This window comes from Schistocerca nitens, chromosome 11 (genome assembly GCF_023898315.1).
Source record: "Schistocerca nitens isolate TAMUIC-IGC-003100 chromosome 11, iqSchNite1.1, whole genome shotgun sequence".
In the NCBI taxonomy this organism is placed as follows: domain Eukaryota; kingdom Metazoa; phylum Arthropoda; class Insecta; order Orthoptera; family Acrididae; genus Schistocerca; species Schistocerca nitens.
Window position 1 is genome coordinate 69,716,741 of NC_064624.1, and position 23,443 is coordinate 69,740,183.

General features: G+C 47.1%; 1 protein-coding gene across 3 annotated transcripts in view; it reads left to right on the forward strand.

The window, feature by feature from the left end:
- The window catches only part of LOC126213138 (speckle-type POZ protein-like), a 114,876-nt gene that overhangs the window by 65,510 nt on the left and 25,923 nt on the right, over positions 1-23,443 (forward strand). For all 3 annotated transcript variants that reach the window (XM_049940757.1, XM_049940758.1, XM_049940756.1), the window contains exons 2-3: positions 16,815-17,388; positions 21,233-21,379. In XM_049940757.1, coding sequence (XP_049796714.1) covers positions 16,826-17,388; positions 21,233-21,379 — 710 coding nt within the window. In that variant the 5' untranslated portion in view covers positions 16,815-16,825. The remainder of the gene's footprint in view (positions 1-16,814; positions 17,389-21,232; positions 21,380-23,443) is intronic.

Consider the following 23,443-nt stretch of genomic DNA (forward strand, 5'->3'; position numbering starts at 1 on the left):
TTATAACCCAGTATTCACCTGACCAAAAGTCTTGTTCCTCCTGCCACCGAACTTCACGGATTCCCACTATATCTATCTTTAACGTATCCATTTCCCTTTTTAAGTTTTCTCACCCACCTGCCCGATTAAGGGATCTTGACATTCCACGCTGCAATCCGTAGAACGCCAGTTTTCTTTCTCCTGATAACGCCGTCCTCTCGAGTCGTCCCCACCCGGAGATCCGAATGGGGGACTATTGTACCTCCGGAATATTTTACCCAAGAGGACGCCATCATTTACCCATACAGTATAGCTGCATGCCCTCGGGACAAATTACAGCTGTTGTTTCCCTTGCTTTCAGCCGTTCACAGTACCACAACATCAAGGCCGTTTTGGTTAGCGTCAGAAGGCCAGATCAGTCAATCATCCAGACTGTTGCCCCTGCAACTACCAAAGGCTGCTGCCCCTCTTCAGGAACCACACGTTTGTCTGGCCTCTCAACAGATACCCCTCCATTGTGGTTGCACCTACGGTACGGCTATCTGTATCGCTGAGGTGTACGCAAGCCTCCTCACCAACGGCAAGGTCAATGGTTCCCCCCCAGGGGGTCCACAACTCTTTTGTGGACACGTGCGTAGCGAGCACGGGACCCCGAGCTAATGTGGCCCTCCTTCCTTTCCGGGCTGCATACCTTCCCTTTCCGTATCCTTCCCCGTCCCCCATCTTCGCCCACCCCCCCCCCCCTCACCTCTGGCTCTTTCCTTTCCTTTCTCCCCCTCTGGGAGTATGGTTTGTGCCTACGTCCGGAGACGGACGCTCGAAACTGTTCCAAATTTCTTGCTTTCTACACTCTCAAGTCCTTGTCCTTCCTCTGTCCTTCTCTTTTCCTTCCCTCTTCTCTTTGCCCTTTTCTCCGCTGCGGCGTTTGAGACCCCCTCTTCTTTCCTTTCCCTTTCTCCTTTTTCCTCCCTGTGCGTGTCTGAAGGCCGACCCACGCACTTCCATGCGTAGCCGGTGACGGGGTAACGCGTAATTCCCCGCCCCGGGTAGACAGGTAGGACATGTACGTACCCCCTGGTAACGGCCAGGCCCAGGGAGGGGTGATTACCCGAGCTGATACCTTCCGAAAGTGCCGATTGGTCCCTCCGTCCGTTTGTCGGGAGGTGTGACCTGAGGTGTGAACAATCACCTAAGGCGGGAGTGCCCTCTGAGAGGGTCCCCATAAGGAACGAGCGCGCCGTCGGAGACGCCGGTAATCATGGGGGATTCTTCCGCAATGGTTTCCTCACCTTCCACTATGTCTGCTCACAAACGTAAGTTAACTGAGTCTCAGCCACAGACGGTTCTTCTATCGTTGCCACAGTTCCTTGTTGTTTCTCGGTCTGACGAAGGTCACGACTTCTCCACGGTCAACCCTTTCATTATTCAGAAAGGTGTCGACGCAATTGCAGGTCCTGTAAAGTCTTGTTCCCGATTACGGAATGGCACCCTGTTGTTAGAAACACACAGTGCCCTCCAGGCACAAAAATTGCTGCGTACTTCTCTGCTCCACACCTTCCCTGTCCGGGTGGAACCGCACCGTACCTTAAATTCCTCGCGTGGAGTCATTTATACACGCTCCCTCGATGGATTGTCTGACGAAGAAATTCAGCACTACCTGTCTGACCAGGGCGTAACGGCTGTTCATAGAGTTATGAAAAGGGTTGACACGAACATCATTCCAACCCGCACTGTCTTCTTGACATTTGACAAAGTTCAACTCCCATCGAAAATCAAAGCAGGCTATGAGATAATTTCCGTTCGCCCTTACGTCCCAAACCCTACGCGTTGCTATCGATGTCAGCGGTTCAATCACACCAGCCAGTCCTGTTCCAATCCGGCCAAATGTGTTACATGTGGCAAGGATGCCCATGAGGGTGCTTGTCCACCTCCATCCCCTCGCTGCATCAACTGTATGGGTGACCACCCTGCTTCCTCTCGAGATTGCCCCGTTTTTAAGAACGAAAAGCTCATCCAGGAAATAAGAGTGAAGGAAAAGGTGTCGACCTTTGCTGCTCGCAAATTATTCGCCAGTCGACAGCCCACCGTGCCTCAGACAGGAAAATACAGCACTGTCCTTGCTTCTCCTCGGCCAACAAAGGAGGCGGCCACGCAGACTTGCGACCTCACCTTTAGTACCACGGTCATCAGATCGGCCAGCGCAAAGATCGCCCGTTCAACCTCACCACTTTCGCCTGCCCACTCTATGGCTCACCCTTCGTCGGGTTCTGCTAAATCTCGAGCCCAAAAGTCAGACGCCAAGTCTTCGAAAAAAGAGCATACTCGTGAAGAGTTTTTATGTACCGCAACTTCACAACCATCGGTTCCTCCTTCATCTAAACATCATACTTCCAAGAAGGCTACAAAGAAACCCAGTTCCTCTCCTTCTCCGCCAAGGCGTGTCCCATCTACAGCACCACCTGGCGGAAATCGCCCTCGGCCGTCTTCTGTGTCGCCGAGGCGCACTGCTGGCGGCCGGTCAACCGGCCGATCGCTGGTGGCAGGGGCTGCTCCTGACCAACCTATGGATCAGGATCTTCTGCCTTCGGCTGAATGCCATTCCATGCTGTCGGTCGCAAGCTCTGAGCAGTCGTTGAGTTGACAGCACCCATGGTCACATTCCTCCATTTTCTGTTCACCCTATGTCCATTATCCACTGGAATATCCGCGGCATTCGAGCCAATCGGGATGAATTGTCGGTCCTCTTACGATCCTACTCGCCGGTCATCTTCTGTCTTCAGGAAACAAAGCTGCATCCCCATGACCGCTTTGTTCTCCCTCATTTTCAGTCCGTCCGATATGACCTCCCCTCTGTTGAAGGCACTCCAGCCCATGGAGGACTCATGATTCTTCTCCATGATACTCTCCATTATCACCCAATCCCCTTAAACAGTTCCTTCCAAGCTGTCGCCGTCCGTCTTTCCCTTTCTGGATACACGTTCTCTCTTTGTACTCTATACATTTCATCATCCACACCAATGGCATGAGCTGATCTCCTTCATCTTCTTGGTCAGCTTCCACCCCCCTATTTGCTGGTTGGGGACTTCAATGCCCACCACCCGCTTTGGGGATCTCCACATCCTTGTCCACGTGGCTCTCTATTGCTAGACGTCTTCCACCAAGCGGATCTAGTTTGCCTCAACACTGGGGTCCCCACATTTTTGTCTGCCTCCACGACAAATTTATCTCATTTGGACCTTGCGGTCGGTACTGTTCCGCTAGCTCGGCGCTTCGAATGGTTCGCCCTTGATGATACACACTCGAGTGACCACTTTCCATGTGTCCTTAGACTGCAGCCTCAACTGCCATATATGCGCTCGCGACGCTGGAAGTTTGCCCAAGCCGATTGGACACTTTTTTCGTCTCTAGCGACATTCGATGACCGTCGCTTTCCCAGCGTCGATGATGAGGTCACACATATTACCGACGTTATTCTTACAGCTGCGGAAAGTTCAATACCACGCACCTCCGAATTGCCCCGGCGCCCCCCAGTTCCTTGGTGGAACGGGGCATGCCGTGACGCAATACGTGAGTGGCGACGTGCTCTTCGCATTTTCCGTCACCATCCTACTTTGGCCACCTGTATCCGCTATAAGCAGCTCCGTGCGCGATGCCGTCGCGTCATCCGCGATAGCAAGAAGACAAGCTGGAAATTCTTTATTAGCTCATTTAACACCTTCACTCCCTCCTCGGAAGTTTGGAGTCGGCTTCGACGGTTCTCCGGCGCGCCTAGTTTCTCCCCGGTCTCTGGGCTCACTGTCGCGCATGATACCTTAGTGGACCCCGTCGCAATTTCTAATTCATTGGGTCAGCACTTTGCTGAGATTTCGAGCTCTTCAAATTACCCGCCAGCGTTTCTCCCGAAGAAACGTGCAGCGGAAGTGCGACATCTTGCTTTCTCCTCTCAAAATCACGAAAGCTACAATACTGTTTTCTCCATGCGGGAACTCCAACATGCACTCTCTTCTTCTCGCTCCTCCGCCCCAGGACCGGATGGTATCCATGTCCAAATGTTGCTGCATTTATCAACCCATAGTCTGCGTTACCTCCTTCGCCTTTATAATCGAATTTGGACCGACAGTACCTTTCCGAGACGGTGGCGGGAAACTATTGTCGTTCCCGTTCCGAAACCTGGAAAGGACAAACATCTCCCCTCTAGCTATCGCCCCATTTCTCTCACGAGTAGTGTCTGTAAGGTTTTGGAGCGTATGGTGAATTACCGTTTAACTTGGTGGCTGGAATTCCGCAGTCTTTTAACACCAGCCCAATGCGGATTCCGGAAGCATCGTTCTGCAGTTGACCATCTTGTTGCTCTCTCCACTTATATCATGAACAATTTTCTCCGGAAACGCCAAACGGTAGCAATATTTTTTGATCTGGAGAGAGCATACGATACCTGTTGGAGGACAGGCATCCTCCGCACACTGTTCTCTTGGGGCTTTCGAGGCCGGCTGCCCCTTTTTCTTCGAGAATTTATGGCAGAGCGCACTTTTAGGGTGCGGGTGAACACTACTCTCTCCCGTACTTTCTCCCAAGAAAACGGGGTACCCCAGGGCTCCGTGCTGAGTGTTGTACTGTTTGCCATCGCCATAAATCCAATTATGGATTGTCTCCTTCCTGATGTCTCGGGCTCCCTCTTTGTGGACGATTCTGCGATCTACTACAGCTCTCAACGGACCAGCCTTCTTGAACGACGTCTTCAAGGATGTCTCGATCGCCTCCGCTCGTGGAGCATCGAAACCGGCTTCCGTTTCTCACCCAGTAAGACCGTTTGTGTCAATTTTTGGCGACGTAAGGAGTTTCTTCCGCCCTCCTTACATCTAGGTCCTGTCAACCTTCCGTTTTCAGACGTCGCTAAATTCTTGGGTCTTATGTTTGACAGAAAACTGTGCTGGTCCTCCCACGTTTCCTATCTTTCGGTTCGCTGTCTGCGATCGCTTAACACCCTCCGTGTCCTGAATGGTACCTCCTGGGGAGCGGACCGAGTGGTCCTTCTCCGCCTCTATCGCGCCTTAGTGCGCTCGAAATTGGATTATGGAAGCATAGTCTACTCCTCTGCTCGGCCGTCTATTCTTCGGCGTCTCGACTCTATCCACCACCGTGGATTACGTTTAGTGTCTGGAGCTTTTTACACTAGCCCTGTGGAAAGCCTTTATGCTGAGACTGCTGAACCTCCGCTGTCCAATCAGCGAGCAGTCCTTCTTAGTCGTTATGCTAGCCATCTGTCTTCCATGCCTGCTAATCCAGCCCATGACCTTTTTTTCGACGCTTCCTTTGATGTAGGGTATGCAGGCCGCTCCTCCTCCCTACTACCCCCGGGAGTCCGCTTCCGTCAACTGCTCCATTCTCTTTCCTTCCGCTTTCCTAAAACCTTCTTGACAACTTGGGGTACAGCACCGCCTTGGCTCCGTCCCCGGATCTGTCTGCTCCGTGACCTTTGTCAATTTCCCAAGGATGGTACCCCTACACTTGTTTATCATCGGGCTTTTGCTGCTCTATGTGCACAAATGACGGACGCCACATTTATTTACACCGACGGCTCGAAAACATCGTTAGGTGTAGGGAGTGCCTATATTGTTGGCGACACCCCAAATCGCTTTCGGCTTCCCGACCAGTGTTCGGTTTATACTGCGGAGCTTTACGCTGTTCTCCAGGCTGTCCACTACATCCGCCGCCATCAGCGGATACAGTACGTAATCTGCTCAGATTCTCTCAGCTCTCTCCTCAGTCTCCAAGCTCTTTACCCTGTGCACCCTCTGGTCCACCGGATTCAGGACTGTCTGCGCTTGCTCCACCTGGGGGGCGTCTCGGTGGCGTTCCTCTGGCTCCCGGGACACGCTGGTATCTGTGGGAATGAGGCGGCCGATATAGCGGCCAAGGCTGCAGTCTCTCTTCCTCGGCCAGCTATTCAGTCGCTTCCCTCACCGATCTACGGAGCGGTTTATGTCGCAACGTTGCTCATTTATGGCATGCGCATTGGTCAACACTTCCCCGTAATAAATTGCGGGAAGTGAAAGCCCTTCCTTGCGCTAGGACCTCTTCCTCCCGAACGCGTCGTCGGGAGGAGGTAATTTTAGCTAGACTCCGGATAGGGCACTGTCTTTTTAGCCATCGACATCTTTTAAGCGGCGATCCTCCCCCACTCTGTCCCCACTGCTCTCAGCTGTGGACGGTAAGACACCTTTTAATTGAATGCCCCTATTTTAATCCGTTACGCTCCCGTCTACAGCTATCGCCTGATCTATCGTCAATTTTAGCAGATGGCACGCGCTCAGCCGACCGCGTTCTCCAGTTTATTAGTGAAAGTGAAATGACGTCAGTCATTTGAAGCTTTTTTTGGGGACAACCAACCCCTTTCTGTAGTGTATTTTTAAGCATTCCTTCTGCTTTTAGTTTCTCCAATTTTATGACTTTGTTCCCATTGCTGCTGATTTTCAATTTCGGTTTTTTACTGTCTTAAGTCACGGGCTGGGCGCTAATGACCATAGAAGTTTTGCGCCCTAAAACAAAAAAAAAGACCAAAACAAAAAAAAAACAAGGTCAATGGTTCATGGGCGGGGGGGGGGGGGGGGAGAACTCGGGATAGACTAGATATAGCTAGGTGTTTTAGATAGAAGTTATATGTGTCAAAGGGGGCCACGCATTGCTACTAATGGCCGTAACTTTGAACGTCATTTGGTGGTTAAAGTGATTTTTTAAAATGAAATCCTAATATTGGAGTTAAGATTAGAAACGTTTTACGTGGAAAATAAATTATTGGTCATGGCAAGGTTCAGTGCAGGTCGAACAAGCAAATACGTCTTCAGATCTAGCATGGATTAACTCTGAATATAGGAGGGATACAGCAGATTACAATGTTAGATACAAATCAGAAGAGGTGTGTTGAGGGAAGACAGGCGAGGGACTCGCTCAGCGACTTGCAAACCAGTGATCTCAGGTTTATTTATACATGTTCTGTCTCCCAAACGTCCAAATCACATTTATACTTGATGATACGTTTATTATTTCCAATAAACACGTTAACTGAAACATAAAGGCCAAATCTCTTCTGGATTTTCAATATCCAACGTCACTAATTGGAATTTCCATGAAACAAAACACAACTTGAGAATGATCTATAATTATGTTTAATACCTTCATTATAGGCAATGCTACATGATTCTTTATGCGCCTTCCAGTTTGTATCTAACATTGAATTTTGCTGCATCTTCCGTATTGTGAATTAATCCATACTAGAACGAAAAACATGATTATTTTATCTTCATTGAACCTAGCCACGACCTTGAATTATGTGCCATTTCATTCCTGGAATTTGTTGCTCCTTTAAATTTTGAATGAAAAACTTGGCTTCCCATTCTAAACCACTGTGACCTCCAAATCACCTTCAAAATCACGTTCAAGGTTGTGTCAATTAGTAGCAATGGTCGACCCTTTTTGGCACCTACAACTTCAATCTAAAACACCTTGCCATATCTCATCTCTATCCCGATCCGTTCCCCATAGTGAATTAAACATGGATCTGCACAAGGTGAGCACGGGAAGATGTTTTCTCGATGCTTCAGCAGTAGTGGTGCTCCTCTTCGCGAGTATCGAAGCATTAACGGAACACAGAGAGGTCTTCTCTCCGCATCGTTGTTGGCCAAAGTGGTTCCAGTAATGGCGACTTGGGAACTGCTCCTGAGAAAGGCCGACAGCCGATTGCGCCCCAGACTGTTGAAGAAGCTGCTGCTGCCGTGGCTGAGAATGCTGGCCGCGATGTGCGACTCCCACGCAGTGCACGAGCTGTGTCGCGGCAGCCGGACACCCCACGGCCCGCCGTTCGCGAAGCGCCGTGAACAGCCGTGGAATGGTACCTCTAGGGCGGTTCCAGGCTGTCGTGGATGCAGATGGTCTTCACACTGACGGAAGTTCGTAACGTGGAATGTAAACACTGAACGCAATTAACAACGTTTACCCTCTCATGTGGAAATTAAAATGAGATTTTTAATGGTTTGTTTACTGTTACTCTTCCCCATGTCCTCACAACCTCACAAACGTTTAAACATTTTCATTGCCCTACCATGGCTCACTTTTCATGGGAGCCCTCTCGTGCAGTGTGTGTAACTACAAAAACCCCTACAAACACACACACACACACACACACACACACACAAACCAAAAGTTTGTATCAGCCTAGTTCCCAGAACTAAAGATAGACGATGAGTGTGGATATTGTATCACACACAGTCCCTTTAACTGTTCAGAGACGTCACCAAACCCACCCAAAAACGTAAACAACGATGCATGGGCAGCGCCTATTAGACGGAGCGGGTCCGACAGCCGATAAGTTCCAGCCATTCCACCTCGAAGGAGGTACACGGCTCGTGTTCTATGTAGTTCAGCCATGCCTAGACGGTAAATACCGCGGTTCGATCGCGTCCGTATTGTCCCTTTGTGCCAGGAAGGGCTCTCAACAAGGGAAGTGTCCAGGCATCTCGGAGTGAACCAAAGCGATGTTGTTCGGACATGGAGGAGATACAGAGAGACAGGAACTGTCGATGACGTGCCTCGCTCAGCCCGCAGTGGGTGACCGCTGCCTACGGATTATGCGTCGCAATAACTCTTGACAGCAACGCCACCATATTGAACAACGCTTTTCGTGCAGCCACAGGACGTCGTGTTACGACTCACTGTGCGCAATAGACTGCATGATGCGCAACTTCACTCCCGACGTCCATGCCGAGGTCTATCTTGGCAACCACGAGACCGTGCAGCGTGGAACATATCGGCCCAACAACATGCCAAATGGACCACTCAGGATTGGCATCACGTTCTCTTCACCGACGAGTGTCGCATATGCCTTCAACCAGACTGTCGCCTGAGACGTGTTTGAAGACAACCCGGTCAGTCTGAACGACGTACGCCGCTGGTGGTCACGGAAGGCGCTGTAACGGCTGTACGATACGTGACTGCCATCCTCCGACCGATAGTGCAACCATATCGGTAGCATATTGGCGAGGCATTCGTCTTGATGGACGACTATTCGCGCCCCCATCGTGCAGATATTGTGAATGACTTCCATCAGGATTACGACATCGCTCGACTAGTGGCGAGCACGTTCTCCAGACATGAACCCTACCAAACATGTTTGGGAGAGATTGAAAAGGGCTGTTTATGGACGACGTGACCCCCCAACCACTCTGACGGAGCTACGCCGAATCTCCATAGAGGAGTGGGACAATCTGGGCCAACAGTGCCTTGATGAACTTGTGGATGGTATGCTACGACGAATACAGGCATGCATCAATGCAAGAAGACGTCCTACTGGGTATTGGAGGTACTACAATCTGGACCACCACCTCTGAAGATCTCGCTGTGTCGTGGTACAACATCCAATGTGTGGCTTTAATGAGCAATAAAAAGGATGGAAATGATGTTCACGTTGCTGTCTATACCATTTTTCTGTACAGGTTCCAGAACTCGCGGAACCCAGGTGAGGCAAGACTACTTTTGGTGTGTGTGTGTGTGTGTGTGTGTGTGTGTCCACTTTAAATAACTGACATCGGCAGTTGAAAAAAGATTATTTCGTGAGATTAACGATTCTTCCCTTTGACTTTTATTGGAGTTAGAATTTTGCCTCGTGTAGGTTTTTCAGAGGCATTTATTATGCAGAGAAACTTACGACCAAAAAGTCTGTGGCAAAAAAACAGTTAGTAGAATGGTAAACCAGTCAGAGTACCAAATTTTTACTTTTTATTTATTTGATGACTAATTTCGAGCCGAGACCCATTTTCAAATCATAGCATTTACGAACATGTCAATGTTCGTCGAACGTTTTTGAAACGTTCGGAAATCCCATTTCCGATAATGTTACGATGATTTCAAAATGGGTGTCGGCCCGAAAGTGGTCATCGAATGAATAAAAAGTAAAAATTTGAAACTTGGACTGGTTTTTTATGCTACTGATGAATAGTAGTTGTTGCCCTAAGGTACTGCAACATGCTGGAAGTTCGCAGAAGAAAATGTGTCCGTAAGGTGCAGTAGCTGCTGTTAATTTTTTCCAGAGGAAATCTGTTTCTCACATGTATAACACTCCAGAATGATTGCAGCTTGCCGTACTTCAGACATTTGGTGGGTGATTTGGTAAATGTATTCGATACCTCTTGACTAGCTTTTTCCACTCAACTGCTTAGTCATTCGACGTCTCTTCACTGATATGGGTTCTGACTTTGAGACACGAACAGGTTTTAAGCAGTCCTTTAAGGACTGCATGGTTTTCGGAGGTTGGTGGTTAGAGTGGGGAAGCAGAGCCACTTTGCCGGAGGACAGGAGAATCTCGCGTGTGTCTTTTTCAGCAGGAAGGCCGTCCTGGTTTTTAGCCGGGCGAAGTCTCTCATATGTTACCTACAATGCAATAGTGTTGCACAATCGCAGATCCCCGACTAAGTGCATAATGAAATGCATCGTATGTGTCAGTATGAGAACTGACTGTTGTGAGCGGTTCTGCCCATTAATCACTTCACGATGTCTGCATACAGCGAAAAAAAATAAACAAACCAAATGACGAAAACTGACGTTTGATAGACACACAGCCGTCCATTTATGTAGCCTCACAGTTGCATTTGTGTGCGCTGGTGACGACGTTCAGAGGGAGCACATGGTCGTAATAAGGACTGAATAAGCCACACACTATGGGTTTCTTCCAGTATTTAACGACCGTTAAGTTCTAAATGTTCCTTTCAGCTCTGCAGGAAGTTTCAGTACAGTAATGCAAAGTCTATAGTTACCGCGGATGGATGATGTATTGCTCATAATTACGGACTCGTTATGTATTACCCGAGTTGTTTATGTGCGAGAGCAGCAAGGCCCTTATGTTTACTGGAGGAACCAATCAGCTACAGTCCCTTAAGAGATGAAGTGTGATTCTTCCTCCTCCCAAACTGAGCCTCACTTATCTACACCCTTGAAACGACTGAAGTGCATGGCAGTGGGTACATCCGTCGTATCACTTAGTAAGAGTTTCTCGTGGTCCATTCACGTTCAGGGGTGTGTGAAGAATCATTAAAGTGCCTCTGTGTGTGTGTGTGTGTGTGTGTGTGTGTGTGTGTGTGTGCAGTAATCAGTCTAAACTTGTCTTCGTGATCTGTGCGAGAGCAATACGAATGGAGTTGTGATGTATTCGCACAGTCAGGATTTGACGTTGGTTCTACAGACTTTCTAAATGTGTTTTTATGGAATATTGTCTCCTCCAGAAATAACCTGCACTCAGTGCAGTACTCAGCTCCTCGAAAAGCACGCAGAATGGCAAATTTTTTGGGCTGATGTAACAATTGCGGCATTCCAATAAACCTTGAAAACATGTCAGTGAAATCACTAACCCAGACTCAGTATAGAAACATTCCTATAATGCATATAATGTCTCGTAATCTGCTCGAAACACGCCGCGCAGTGTTTGTGTACGAAATAAAATGTTCACCTGCAAATATCTCCTAAAATAAATCACTCACAAATCTCAAGCTCTCACAAAATATTCAGTACTGTAGCCGCTCTTTGTCAACGGCAAGAGAAGCAATAAAACGCGCAATTTTTTTATTTTGGAATAAATTTGATCAGCGCGATTTAACATAGGCGTTTACCACAAGATGGTTCCCGAACGACTTAATCGACTCCTAGATCGGAGGCACAAAGCCATACTCGTACGCACGAGATATGCTTAATTCCTATTGGCTAATATGTTAAACAGCCAATCAGATCATTTCGAGCACTTGTATACTTCAGGTATTTTCAATGTCAGCCAATCAGATTACTGCAGGTAATTTAGACGAGAAATCACGTAATTCCGAAGCTAAATAAAAATTTAATGAACACAAAATTAGATTCCATTACGCAACATAAATTACTTACAAATTTAATACTCAACTCCCCTTCTGGCTGCCTTTTACAAAACCAAATCAAGTCGGGCATACGCCACAAATTCCACTATTATTCAAGAAACGTTCTCACACATACATTTACTTAATTTCCATAAAATTTCAACGAATGTCCTAAGACCCTGCAAAACACTTAAATAACCAAAACACGATGAAATAATAATTTTCCGAAGTACTTTTTATTTAGTCAGAAATCTGTGGTAATGAAATGAAAGAAAATTCCAGACAATTAGATCTTATGGACCTGTACTTCTGGTTGTAGTTTCAATTGATGCTATAGATGAATCCATCAGTCGTGCCTTAGGTAAAAATTTATATCTCCGAAAGTACTGAAGTTATTCACTTGAAATCAGCTGTGCCAGCGTGAGAACCAAAGTTCTGCTCTCCTCCCAGCTCCGCGGTAAGCTACGCTTTCGATGTAAGATGGCAATTCGTAATAATTAGCTTCATTGCAAACCCATAGAGTGGTTGAAAAAGTGTTCATATAGCTGACATGGCCAGTTTCATCTGGTTGTTTCGTTCAACTGATAAAACTGACAGAGTGAGCAAACAGTTGATCAGCCACTCACGTCTTGCTGCATCAGTGACCGGCCGTCATCCGTGTACTGCTTGCCGTGGAGTGCATCCTTCGTTGGACCAGACAGACGGAAGTCGGAAGGTGCGAGATGCGGGTTGTTCAGCTCTGAGTGATCCACCGGTCACCTTGAGTGAGAGCACGTCCCCACATCGCAGGAGTCACAGCCGTCTGCAGCTGACCGACACGTGGGCGGTCGGCCAGATATGCACAACCTTGCTGCGACGATGGCGCTGCTAGGCCAGGCGTTCATCACCAGTAAGCTCTTCTGACGATGACAGACACCTCGCACTAAGACTCACGATGCTTCTGTTCACTGCCAAATCTCCTGAGACATTCTGCAAGCGGATATGAAGATCTGCGATGCTCTGGTTTTCATCCGAAAGAAACTCAGTGACAGCTCTCTGCTTGGGTCGCACCTCCTTTACGGACGCCATTTTGGAGGCTACATATGGTGCTGTCAGCTGTTGGAATTCCATGAAGCTGTAGGGGCTGAAGTGGGAATATTCCACGATGTCTCACAAATTTCGCATTTTTCCAACAGAAAGTGGCCGAGAAAAAAGTGTAGCGTTGCGGATCGAATGCCCCCGTAAATTTATAAGTAGCTCAGTTGGACGATGATTGTGCTTATGTACTTTAATCTGGGTTCTTGGTCTTGATGTGGCTAGATTCTTCACAATGCCTGTCTTCTTCTCAGCATCTGGTGCCAAGAAATGCGTGTTTGAGAATAGCTCTTCCTTAGATTTCTCCCCGAGGTCACTGGAAATTTGTTTAATATCGTTCTGGGCCGAAAACACTAACATCTAATTGATATCTGAGCTGCTATCAATTGCACAGTGAAGTCGTTACCACAGCCAGGACAGACACACAGCCAAACCAGTTACAGAAGTACTGGCTTGCACGTAAACTAGTTACGAAAATGGCCGAAGAGATTAAGGAAATGCTTTTTGAGAGAAAAGAAATTGGTCAGATCGTTAAGCGAGATCAAAACTTGATTGTGATGGGGCACTCGAAATAGATAGTCGGAATACGAAGTGGAAGAAAAGTTGGAGGAGAAAAGAACTGAAGTAAGGGAATGAAAGGGGAAGCTGCCTGGCAGAATTTTGCACAGAGCACAATTTAACCACTGCTAACAGTTGGTTTGAATCATGAAAGACAATTGCGTACATGACAAGAGTCAAAATGCACCTCACTATGAGACTATATAGTATGTCCTAATATTTATTATTACTTAACAAATGAAAATAATGTGCTCGGATCGAACCTTATTCTCTCATAATGACTCTGGAAGTTGCTAATGTCCATTCCAATCAGCTGGAAATTTATTTCCTGAACCAGATATTACGAGTTGCAATTTTAATTTTAATCAACAACGTGGAAAGAAGTCCCCTCTTAAGACAAACTGAGAAAGACATTGTTATCTAACAATCTATCCGGATTACGATATATTGTCTTAGAAATATTGGATCATGGTTGGCTGTCTATTCAGAAAATACTGTCTGAAAAACTAGTTTCGTCGATCATTGGACTATTTCTGGACTAGTTGGTTGATAAAGACCAGATGCCATCAGATATGTAGAATTACAGTGGAAGGCCCCATCACATCGAAAACACCTCTGAGGGGTGGAAGAAATTGATACCTTAATACCAAAAGCTCAGCCAAATGTTTTCTCATTAATAAAAAACCTTCGAGAGGGCGTCGAGTGCTGTTGCTGATCAATTTCGAATTTGGATGGAAAAAGGAAAAAGAAGTCTGCAATTAATACTGATGAGACGACTGTAATGATTCCAAATTGATGGCACTGTGAAATCGTTTCTGACTTGTGACCCACACACGGAATTTGCACTGAAGAAGAAAACATCATCACCATTGGAAATCATATAACTATTGAAAAGTAGTTTAATGCACGTCGTACTCATTAGAAAGCTTGTAAACAACTTTAATGATGGACAAAATGAGACCACTTCCTCATGGTTTTCCTGGGAAACAACACACAGACATCTAAATACCTGTTGCAATTTGTGGAACATCCGGTAATGAAGACCGGTAGGGCTGCCTTAAAGGTCATGCCTCTCCTAGGGCACCATCACGGCACTCCTATTGAGAGAGACTCTATGAAGAAAAGCCTGTGTGGGTGGACAGCAAACAGAAAACCGGTGCAGAAGACACAAATGACAAGCAGCCACATCCACTGATTCACCCTCTGTCTGAAGACCTGCTGCAGACCACTGTACGGTGTGTGGTCGAACCACTGTCCTCCCGAATGTGAGTCCAGAGTGTCTCACCGCCGCGCCCTGCATATCCAGTCCACTACTTTCACACACGTTTCTCTGTCGGTTACATGGCGCAGACACGCACGAAGATTGTGTCTCCAAAATATGCTGAAGGTGATCGGGACCATGGCTCTCTGTCTAAATTCAGACACGATCCCGCTCAGTATCTTGGCAAGTTTGTGATTACCTAGAAAACCGTTTGAGTCAAAGAATCTGCGAAAGCTCAGTGTAAACTACAGTCGCATTGCGAGTGTCAGAATAAAGTAGAATACTACACCACTGATCTCAGGATACATTAAAGATTTATAAGACAATGTCTGTTTCTTAGACGAGGAACATGTCGATGCTCGAAGACTGTATGGAAATGTGAACGGCTTTAAAGCTTTTACCACTTCGTTTATTGACATGCAGCACCACTTGGGTGTAGGAAAATACGGTAACAATACCTTTAAACAACAATAAAAAGTCGTTCATTATGCGATTACAACGCCAGTGTTCAAAGTTTTGAGCCTATAACATTGAGTGCATACTTTGTATGGGGAGGCGAAAAAACGACATAGCGATATAAAACGGAAGCAAATGTACAATTAACTGACGAGGGATGGGAAAGGAAGACTTCGGTTCGTTGGGTGGCTTCCAGAAGCCTGCAGTGTACGTGTTGGCCTGCGACCCTGCGCTGACCTCCGGCGCTACGCTCTGTACAGCACTGCCTCGGCGTCTCGATCCACGTCGAGCGGGCGCGACAGAAGCCTTGGGACGAATTCTTAGGCGCTCTGCTAGCACCATAACGATCCGGCAGACCTCTTACGCTGGTGGAATGGAGGTGCTGATTCAGCACGTTTCGAAAAAAGTGGACGCCGTTCTCGCGATACCCACTTGTCTGAATTTAGGAAACCAGTTTACACTGTAGGGTGTCGAACTATTTCACTGACTCCATCGTTTGCCCCCTCATACGACCAGCAGAGTCAAGAGTGATGTCGGAGCTGTGATAGAGCTTACTTTGGTTTAGCCATGACGTATCTGTCGTGTAATAAGTATCCGAACGTTCTGTGGGCCAAAGATGCTATACAAACACGTCCACGGCAAAAGGAGGTACAAATATATATTTGTGCGGAAGTTCCACAACACACGTTCTGGAAATGGAGGCAACGAGTTTCATTCCTAAACTGCTCAACCTGGAAATACCTGGGTACACCATAGCTTGCAACATTCGGATAAAATGGCGACAGGATTTATGATTGTATTATGCAGCATTTTTTACGACGGAGGTGGCCGCTGCATCTTTTTCTGAAGAAAGAAGATGCAGATATCGATCTGTTCAAAGGAGAGTTAAAGATACCAATGAATTTAGACTCTTACAGTGGTTCAAAACGGTTCAAATGGCTCTGAGGACCATGGGACTTAACATCAGAGGTCATCAGTCGAATAGAACCTAGAACTACTTAAACCTAACCTAAGGACATCACACACTTCGATGCCCGAGGCAGGATTCTAATCTGCGACCGTAGCAGGCGCACGGTTCCGGATTGAAGCGAGTAGAACCGCTCGGCCACCATGGCTGGTCAAGTTTAATCGTGCCTACCCTGAGACATTCACCGAGGAAACTGATTTCTGCATTACATGTACCCCGCTTCTGATCAGGTGTCACGGATCTGAGGAACCTGAGATAAGGAGGAAGAAAATAGTTCTCAGCGGTGCCACGAGCTAGGATTTAAATATAAGTCCTGTAACTTTAGTGCTGAAAGAAGTTTGTTGCTTTCCCATTATTTTGCTATGACATCAATAAACCATCTTTTGACTGAGAACGATGACATTTTTAGAAGGTGAAAGCAGTCAATCGTAGTACCGCGCTGGTAGTTACAAACCTTAGGTGATCACGAAGCAGAACAGACCCCTGTCATTTTAAGGAAACTGGTGACGTTCCAATTGATTCAGGGTGGACAACACTTTCACAGCTGCTGTTTCATACAGGTCTGCATGCACCTCGTACAAGTGTTGAGGGTGCAGTGCGAGGGCTGCTCAGTGGCACTGTGTTTCAGGACCACCCACCATGTCGGCAGTTACGGAGGTTCAGAACAACACAACCGAGGCCCTGGCCGCCCTGCTAGACGCAGGTGAAGGCGCCCTGGTGACGCTGGTGGCGGGCGAGACGAGGGTGGCGGCTCACAGGGCCGTGTTGGCAGCCGCGAGCCCCGTGTTCGCAGCGATGTTAGCGCACGACGTGCTGGAGGCCAGCTGCGGCCAGGTGAGCATCGACGACGTGGAGGGCCCGGTGCTGAGGCTCCTGGTGGCCTACACGTATACCCTGCAGGTCCCCCAGCTGCCCGACACGGCCCTCCAGCTGCTCTCGGCGGCCGAGAAGTACGGCTTGTCGGCCCTGAAGGTTGCCTGCGAGCGGCAGCTGATCTCGCAGTTGGCCGTCGAGACCGCAGCGGCGACGGCCGTCAGGGCAGTGAGGCACTCGTGCCCGGACGCCACGAGGGCTGCCGTCGCCTTCATAAAGGACCACCTGCAGGTGATGGCCACGCGGGGCTGGGCGGACGCTCTGCTCGAGTACCCGCAAGAAGTCAACGAAGTCATCCGTCTACTCAGTGAGCCACCAGCAGAAGCCAGGTAAGCACAATTCCCTTTTTGGCAGTGCTACTGTGAATTTGACGTCGTCCTTGCTTTGTTCGTCATGGGTTACTTTGCTGCCTACGTTGCGTAACACCTTAACTTGATCTACTTACTGATCATCAGTCACGATGCTCTCACTGTTTTCACTTCTGCTTCTTATCAATTTCGCCTTTCTCTGATTTACTCTGATTCCATATTCTGTACTCATTAGACTGTTCATTCCATTCAGCAAACCCTGTAATTCTTCTTCACTGTCACTGAGGGAATCAGTCATCAGCAAATCTTACATCATTTCACCCTGATATTTAATTCCACTCTTCAATCTTTCCATTATTTCTGTCATCGCTTCTTCGGTATATAGATTGAGCAGTAGAGGCGAAAGATTACATCTGTCTGACACCCTTTTTAACCCGAATACTTCGCTCTTGGTCTTCCACTGTTATTTTACCTTCTTGCGTCTTGTACATATTGCAAATTACTCGACTTCTCCTATGGCTTACCCGTATTTTTCTCAGAATTCCAAACATCTTGTAACATTTGATATTGCCGAACGCTTTCGCCAGGACCACAAATCCTATGAACGTTACGCAACTTCAGTTTTCTTTTCCATTCTCCTGTGTATTATCCTTCTTAGCAACTGGGATGCTTGAGTTGTTAAGCTGATTGTGCGATAATTCTCACGCTTCTCTGCTCTTGCAGTCTCCCAAATCGTGATGATTGTATTTCTCTCAAAGTCAGATTGTATATTGCCAGACTCATACATTCTACACACCAGTGAGAATAGACCTTTTGCCACCTCCCCCAATGATTTTAGAACTTCTGATTGAATGTTGTCTATACCTTATGCCTTCTTTGATCTTAAATTTTCCAAAGCACTTTTAAATTCTGATTCTAATCACCAATAGTTTCCATACCGACTCCTGCTTGTTCTTCTGTCACGCCATCGGACAAGTTGCTCCAGTCAGAGAGGCCTTCAGTGATCTCTTTCCAACTATCCGATCTCGCCTCTGTATTTAACACTCGAATTCCCATTGTGCTCTTAATGTTACGACGCTTGCCTCTAATTCCGTGGAAGACTGCTTTGACTTTTCTATATGCTGCGTCATTTCTTCTTTGATTTCTTCACATTTTTCGTTCAGCCAATTCACCTTAGCTTCTCTGCACTTCCTATTCATTTCATCCTTAAGTGACATATTTCTCTATTACTGAATTTTCCTGAATATTTTTGAACTTATATCTTCGATTGATCAACTGAAGGATTTCTTATGTTTTCCATGGTTTCTTCGCAGTTAGCTTCTTTGTACCTACGTTTTTCTTTCCAACTTCTGTTAATGTCGTTGTTAAAGATATCTATTCCTCTTCAACTGAACTACCTATTGGGCTGCTTATTATTGCAGTATCTGTAGCCTCAGAGAACATAAATCTCATCTCTTCTTTCCTTAGTACTACTGTATTCCACTTCTTTGTACATAGATTGCTACTGACGAGTCTCGTAAAATTGAGCCTACTCTTAATCACTGCTAAATTGTTATGACTCTATATCTACTCCTGGGTATGCTTTACAGTCCAGTATCTGATTTCAAAATGTTTGCCTGACAATAATATTGTGTGACTTTAAACCTCCCATATTTCTGTCCTTTTCCAAGTATACCTCCTCGTCTAGTGATTTTTGAACAGACTATACCAGCTATTACTACGATAAATTTACTATAGAACTTAACTAGCCTTTCTTCTCTCCTATTCCTATTATCAAGTACATATTCTCGTGTAACCCTTTCTTCTACTCCTTTCCCTACGATCGTGTTTCAGTCCCTCCATGACTATTACATAGTACTGAATTACCTGTTCAATATCCTCACTTTTTCTCTCTCTCCACCTTCAACTTGCGACGTCATCATGTATACCTGAACTATGCATGTTGTTCGTTTGCTTTTGATTCTCACGAGAACATATCTATACTCACTTTCTGCCCTGCCTTTCTATTGATACTGAATCCTACTGCTGTTGCTACTACCCTATTCTCATGTGACCAGAAATCCGTTTCTTATTTTCTGGCTCCCAACCACATTCGAACTCCTCACTTTCCAGCTCCCGAATCATAGAATGGTATCCTTTCGTTGGTTACTCAACCTTTTTCTCGTGGTCACCTCCCTCTTGGGCCACCTCGCCTGGAGTTTGAATGGGGGACTAGTCTTTTGCCAATGGAGAGACCGTTATGGCTCTTATTGAATCACATACCACATGTCGTGTTGATGCACGTTATGTATCTTTATGCAGTGGTTTACATTGCCTTCTGTATCCTCACATTGTTGATCATTGCCAATTCTTCCTCATTTAGGAGCAGTTTCAGACCTCAAGGGAAAGAGAGTGCCCTGAACCTCTGTCGGCCCCTCCGCCCTCTTTGGAAAGGCTGTTGGCTGAAAGAGGGTAACACCTTACGCTGGAAGTCTTCAGACACCGATGCTGATGATTCTTATTCAAAATTCAAGTGATGGTGAGGTTCAAACCTGGGACTGAGGATTTTCCTGATTACTAAAAAAGACGCTACCCCTAGGTGACTGGCCCCAAAGAGCAGGGTATGACTCCCTGAGATATCCAGTAAAGCAGGAGCTATGAGCACCGGGGCTACTCATGCACACTGGGGGCAAACAAGAAGAGAATACTCCAGCCAGCACAGTAACATTGTCACACTCAATGCAGTGCCTTACAATCACATTTCCTTCTCGTCTCTGTTCAGCTATCGCCCTGAATATTTTCCGTGCATTCCCTTTAACAAAACAGACAGGAAATCTCTGCCCCCCTGTCTTTCTTGAAGTTCCTTGTGGCGTTACCAGAGGTTGTCCAGGGATTCCTATCAGGTTCCCTGCTACGGGCATACAGCAGATTATATTCGCTGTCCACCTACAGGTGTACGACATATCTCCCACAACGTCAGTATTGATATGACGTTTTCATCCGGCTATCATTTGTTGCCTCTGTCTCTCGGATACATATGCTCCATACAAGTCTATTTTGTTTCTTTTTAAATAAAAAAAAAATCCATATTCAATAGACTACGGGTTACTTCGCAAGTTGTAAACGTCGTCCATCAGATAAAATTGCATACACTGCGTAATCCATTTTTTTCTTTTAATGGTGGCCTCTACTGCAAACTGCTCAACACGAAAATTGTTGTTTATGAAACACATCACCACTGCTGTCTTTTCAATGAATCGAATTGTGGAGACATTACATGCATATATACAGTTCTATTTGCTTTACTGAAATGCAAATTTTGAATATACTCTTGATAACTTTTATAGCATAGCTCTTGTAATTCTTGTCCATCTTCTTCATTCCCTCGGGCTTCACATCAGAGTGCCTGCATATCCATGACCGTATAGTTTCAACAGTAAGTTGATACCCCAACTTATCAGTTTCTCTCTCTCTCTCTCTCTCTCTCTCTCTCTCTCTTCCTCCAGTGATATAATTCAGCATCCATATATCAGTTTTCAAATTACCTCACAACCAAAAGTAGCAGCCAGTTGACTTTAACTGCTTCTAAATTCTGTCTAAAAGTTGTTTTGTCAGGGCAGCAAAATTGTTGGCCCTTATGTTTGGAATTTGGTTTGTGCTTCATTGTGAACAATTTGTTGTTTTGCATCTTAAGCTACGCCATTGGGGTATATAGCAGAAGTAGTGCAGAAAAAGACCAGTTAATTGGTGGTACAGTCACGTTAAGTGACAGGCGGGTGTTGTTGGCACTGAGTGTTCTGTTGCCCGGTGGACAGTCCCTCAACTGTACCGCCTGCAGTGAGCCCCTGTGTGAACACGCCCACCCACACAGTGTTTCTCTGTGCAGCTCGCCGACCGCCACAGGGGGCGGGTCCACCCCCAACTCTGACCGTCAACACCACAGCGGCCACAGCCGGACTCCTGCTGCAGCTGCGCCTCCCACGTCTGCCCGACACACCCCTCCACCTGATGACGCAGCCGTCTCTCGCTTCCGGTGAGTTGTGTTGCCACACGTGCCCAAGTCTTACCCTCAGAGTACTGCTTATTTTGGCATTAACCAGCCGATATAGTAAATAAAATAAAAAACAGATTCCTTCAGTTTTTGGATAGAGGTTACAGTTGCCATTAAACATTACTTATTTCTCACTTTTTTGGCTACGATATTTTGAAGATTGAGCACATGTGCCGAAGATTTCTCGCTCTCTGTATTTGCCGTGAGAATTAAGTTCAGTTCAGAGTCACTCAACTTTAGTTACGTAGGAAGTTGACACATACAAATCATACCCATTTCCAAAGATTCTTTATACACTCCTGGAAATTGAAATAAGAACACCGTGAATTCATTGTCCCAGGAAGGGGAAACTTTATTGACACATTCCTGGGGTCAGATACATCACATGATCACACTGACAGAACCACAGGCACATAGACACAGGCAACAGAGCATCCACAATGTCGGCACTAGTACAGTTTATATCCACCTTTCGCAGCAATGCAGGCTGCTATTCTCCCATGGAGACGATCGTAGAGATGCTGGATGTAGTCCTGTGGAACGGCTTGCCATGCCATTTCCACCTGGCGCCTCAGTTGGACCAGCGTTCGTGCTGGACGTGCAGACCGCGTGAGACGACGCTTCATCCAGTCCCAAACATGCTCAATGGGGGACAGATCCGGAGATCTTGTTGGCCAGGGTAGTTGACTTACACCTTCTAGAGCACGTTGGGTGGCACGGGATACATGCGGACGTGCATTGTCCTGTTGGAACAGCACGTTCCCTTGCCGGTCTAGCAATGGTAGAACGATGGGTTCGATGACGGTTTGGATGTACCGTGCACTATTCAGTGTCCCCTCGACGATCACCAGTGGTGTACGGCCAGTGTAGGAGATCGCTCCCCACACCATGATGCCGGGTGTTGGCCCTGTGTGCCTCGGTCGTATGCAGTCCTGATTGTGGCGCTCACCTGCACGGCGCCAAACACGCATACGACCATCATTGGCACCAAGGCAGAAGCGACTCTCATCGCTGAAGACGACACGTCTCCATTCGTCCCTCCATTCACGCCTGTCGCGACACCACTGGAGGCGGGCTGCACGATGTTGGGGCGTGAGCGGAAGACTGCCTAACGGTGTGCGGGACCGTAGCCCAGCTTCATGGAGACGGTTGCGAATGGTCCTCGCCGATACCCCAGGATCAACAGTGTCCCCAATTTGCTGGGAAGTGGCGGCGCGGTCCCCTACGGCACTGCGTAGGATCCTACGGTCTTGGCGTGCATCCGTGCGTCGCTGCGGTCCGGTCCCAGGTCGACCGGCACGTGCACCTTCCGCCGACCACTGGCGACATCGATGTACTGTGGAGACCTCACGCCCCACGTGTTGAGCAATTCGGCAGTACGTCCACCCGGCCTCCCGCATGCCCACTATACGCCCTCGCTCAAAGTCCGTCAACTGCACATACGGTTCACGTCCACGCTGTCGCGGCATGCTACCAGTGTTAAAGACTGCGATGGAGCTCCGTATGCCACGGCAAACTGGCTGACACTGACGGCGGCGGTGCACAAATGCTGCGCAGCTAGCGCCATTCGACGGCCAACACCGCGGTTCCTGGTGTGTCCGCTGTGCCGTGCGTGTGATCATTGCTTGTACAGCCCTCTCGCAGTGTCCGGAGCAAGTATGGTGGGTCTGACACACCGGTGTCAATGTGTTCTTTTTTCCATTTCCAGGAGTGTATATTGATGTGTTGAATCTAGATTTTGTTTTTAGTGATGATTGTGTGTCTTACAAATTGATTCTGAATTAAATGGGTATGAAAACGGGATGTTTCACAGAATTCCACTCAACAAAACTTATGTGAATGGTTGTAGATATAAGTTATTGAAGACACTCAGGAAGAAATGACGAAAGAAAGGTAAACAGAAATAAAAGTAATAATTACAAAGTTAATATTTAGTACCAGTATGAGGATACAGCTTGTTTTGGGTATGTCTTAAAATGTTATTCGAATATTCCTTAAATGGTTCCCTAGTGAGTTACATCTGTAGTGACTATTGGAAATCTGTGC